This window comes from Geospiza fortis, unplaced genomic scaffold, assembly GCF_000277835.1.
Source record: "Geospiza fortis unplaced genomic scaffold, GeoFor_1.0 scaffold145, whole genome shotgun sequence".
In the NCBI taxonomy this organism is placed as follows: Eukaryota; Metazoa; Chordata; class Aves; order Passeriformes; family Thraupidae; genus Geospiza; species Geospiza fortis.
The window spans coordinates 3002596-3005987 of NW_005054362.1; the positions used below are offsets into that span (position 1 = coordinate 3002596).

Genomic DNA, 3392 nt, shown 5'->3' on the forward strand with positions numbered 1-3392 from the left:
CTTGTCCAGTCTCTCTGCATGGCATTTGATTGGATTTGCAGCCTGTTCAATAAACACCATGTGTGTTTGGGGCTCCTTCACGTTAGTCACTAGACAAACATCTACTCAGCAGTAGGCGTGCTCGGAAAAGCAAGCCTACGTTTCAAAAAATCAGTTTTTGTGCATCTGACAGCACTTTTTGTGTATAATAATGGCATATTCTTTCCCGTCCCCTTTCTCTTTTGCTTGATCCCACAGGGAGGTCATAATTCTGTGATTTTCACCAAACTCTGTTGCAATGCAAGTGAGTGTGATGTGATAAATTCAGCATTATGACGTCACTTCGTGATCACCAGCAGAAGATGGGGTATGTGGGAGCAAATCCGTGTGTAAATGCAGCTCACTGTGATGAATGGTAGTCATGGGAAAAGGCCAGACAAGTGGGAAAGCCTTTCCTTGAGTGATATATTGGCAGTAAAGGCTTTCTCTGTGTCTCTGCCATCGAATGTTTCTGGCACTCGCTGCTGGTGCAGAAGCTGCCTTGACACTTTCTGTATAAGTGTAATATACACTGTTGTGTTTGCTCACCCATATATTACTTTTACACGTGGAATCTGATGTTCATCTGTGGAGCTTTAGTGTTATTAAACAAAGTATAAATATATTTGAGAGTCTTGGGTTATTTAGCATGGGGAATTGGGTATATAATGATGTAAGTTCTGAGATATTAGTATGCCTCAGGCATAAGCACTGAAGAAGTGTTGATACTAATGGTTACCCTTTGTACCCTTGGCTGTCCTTTAAATGCTGTGCAGATATAGTTTAGAATTTAAAAATGCTTTTACACAATTTCAGATAAATGTAAGGGTTTGTTTCTGTTGCACTGATTAGTTTCTGAATTTACTGTAAAATATCGAAGATACTTCTCAGTGTGGAAGATTAAAAGAAAAAATGTTATTGTATATATTTCATTTTCTGTTGTTACTCCTGAGTCATTAATGGAGAAACAGGAGAGCTTTGAAAACAGGCAAAATGGGATTTTCTGTAAAACTGTGGAGTTTATCAGCTAGACATGGACAAATAAAGTTGATAATTGCCACATTTTTAGCCTGATAAAGTGTCAGGTTGATGGTGTTCCATTAGCCATCTTTTCCCGTCCAACAGTCAACACAGAGACCAACCTACAGAGAATAACAGGGATGATGCAATTACAGATATTGCTCAGTCATCACTTATCAAAGGTGGAATTGAGTGATGGGGGTGGAATTCTGGTCAGGACCTGGGGTGGGTGGGTGCAGCAGACAGGAAAACAGGTGAAGAAACTATTTAAGGTTTCACAACAGACTGAGCACAAGAGTTCGTGAGCTCCTCATTCCCATTCCAGCATTGGGCCAGTGAGGATCTTCTGTGATTTGTGCAGCATTTCCCAAACTCGCTGCCCTGGGCAGCACCAGTAAATTGTCAGTTCTCACTGAGTGAAAAGTCCCTGATCTGCAGGTTGGGATGGTGTCTTTGCACAAAAGATTAAAAAGTGACTGTTCAGAGTAGAAGTGGGTTTGGGGTTTTTGTTCGCTTGTTTGGATTTTGGGTTTTGTTTTGAAATGGTAAGGCAGTAAGTATTACAGATAATATTCTAAGCTTAATTTGCGATAAATGTCATAACTCTTGAAATGATTTTACCCTGTTGATCTTGAATGTCTGAAAGTCATTGCGTTTCTTTGTTAACAAATTTGTGTTTGTACTGCCAATGCTTTTATTAAGTTTTAGGGGAGGTTGTCTTCTTTTTTTTTCTGATTAATACTTTCATGGTCTTAAACTGTCAATACTGTAAATACTTAACACAAGTAAAATATTTGCATAATAGCATTGTGATGTTGGGTTTTCTTTTTAGCCACAAGTTTGCAGGACTGGGATGTTGGTGTACTTCCATCACAAAATATTCTTATTCCCGTTGTTGTCTGAATTACTGTGTATTGAAATCAGTTAAAAAATCCCTAGAGCTGAGGGTTATCAAACCTTAAAGTTGGTAAGAAGCTCAGAAGAGTTAAAATGTCAGGGCTAACTTTAATACTAGAAGGAAAAAGTTACTAATATAGGTTTCCTCCTGTGTTCTACAGTCTGTCCAGTGAAGATGCTGTGTGAGGCTGCTTTGAGATGCTAACAGGTATCTTGAACTTTTGGTTTTCCAGTGCAGCATCTCTAAGTAATATTTTGCTGTAGGAAAAGACTAAAATCTTGATTTAAAAAAAAAAAAGCATTTCTTCACCTCTCCCCACACCCAAAACAAAACTCCAGTTGGTTTTATTTCCATAATTTCAAAGGTTTTCTTAAGTAGAAATAAATCTAGTTTGTCTTGTATCCTTAAAAAACTCCAAATTATATCATGATCATCTCTTCACAATTAAGTATGCTCTCATTATTGACATGCTCTCATCTCCACTGTCATTTTTATCACATGTAGAGCTCCAAATTAGAGTGAAATTGGATTTTGACATACTTTAGCCACCTAGTGTACCCAAATGGCTGTGTCTAAACACATTGAGGGAACACTGCTCCATGAAGAGCAGTGGGAAAGAAATGAATTTGAAATCGTTTTGGACTTTAATTAAAATATCATTATGGACAGAGCCAAAATATATCAAATAGTCATATACAGTTTAGCTTTGCTTTTGTTCTTAATTAAACAAGAAAATGCCTCTTCTAAAGGAAAAATACAAGATTGGCTTTGGTAGCTAAAACAAATAGTCAGGAGGATGTTTGTGACATTTGTACAGTGGGGCTGCTTTTGATTCTGGAGGCCCTTTCTAAAAGTGGAGCTATCACATATATGTAAATATATATATTTGGAGTCACATCCAGCTTCTCCCATCCTGCAAAGAACATTTTTTGGTTTTTTTAAATCTATAACTGGATCCCAGATCTATTATTTAAATGTTTATGGGGGAAAAAAAAGAAGCCTGAGATCTCATGCCAAATTAATTTCAGATGTTCCTGAATATTTAATGGAATCGGTCTTTGTTGTTAACTTTTAATCGATCCATTTGCAGAGCTGCATTGCAAACCCAGGAACCAGCAGTGGTAATCTGTGACCTGAAAACTGATCCCAGAAACGTGATGAAATTTCTCTGGCATTGTGGACCTTCTTTAAACCCCTGATGTGCAGAGCTCAAGGAGTGCATCCCTCAGCTGAGCATCCCTCTCCACCCCAGCCCTGGGAGCCCCGAGGCAGAGCCACCCTGCAGCCACATTTCCTTCCCCTTTTGTCACCATTGAGGCTGGCAGGGTGTGCACAGAGCAGCCCAGGCTGTGCTTTCCCCTCTCTGCCAGGCTCAGCCTTGCTTTTCCCCAGAGCTGGGCTCTCATTCTGCACCACGGCACTGATTGCTCCCTGTGAGGCTCTTGGTCCTACAGCA

General features: G+C 39.4%; 1 protein-coding gene across 1 annotated transcript in view; it reads left to right on the top strand.

Annotated features, from left to right (window-relative positions):
* The first annotated feature begins 311 nt into the window (after positions 1-311).
* The window catches only part of BCL7A (BAF chromatin remodeling complex subunit BCL7A), a 15594-nt gene continuing 12513 nt past the window's right edge, over positions 312-3392 (top strand). The window contains exon 1 of the mRNA XM_005424025.3: positions 312-346. Coding sequence (XP_005424082.1) covers positions 312-346 — 35 coding nt within the window. The remainder of the gene's footprint in view (positions 347-3392) is intronic.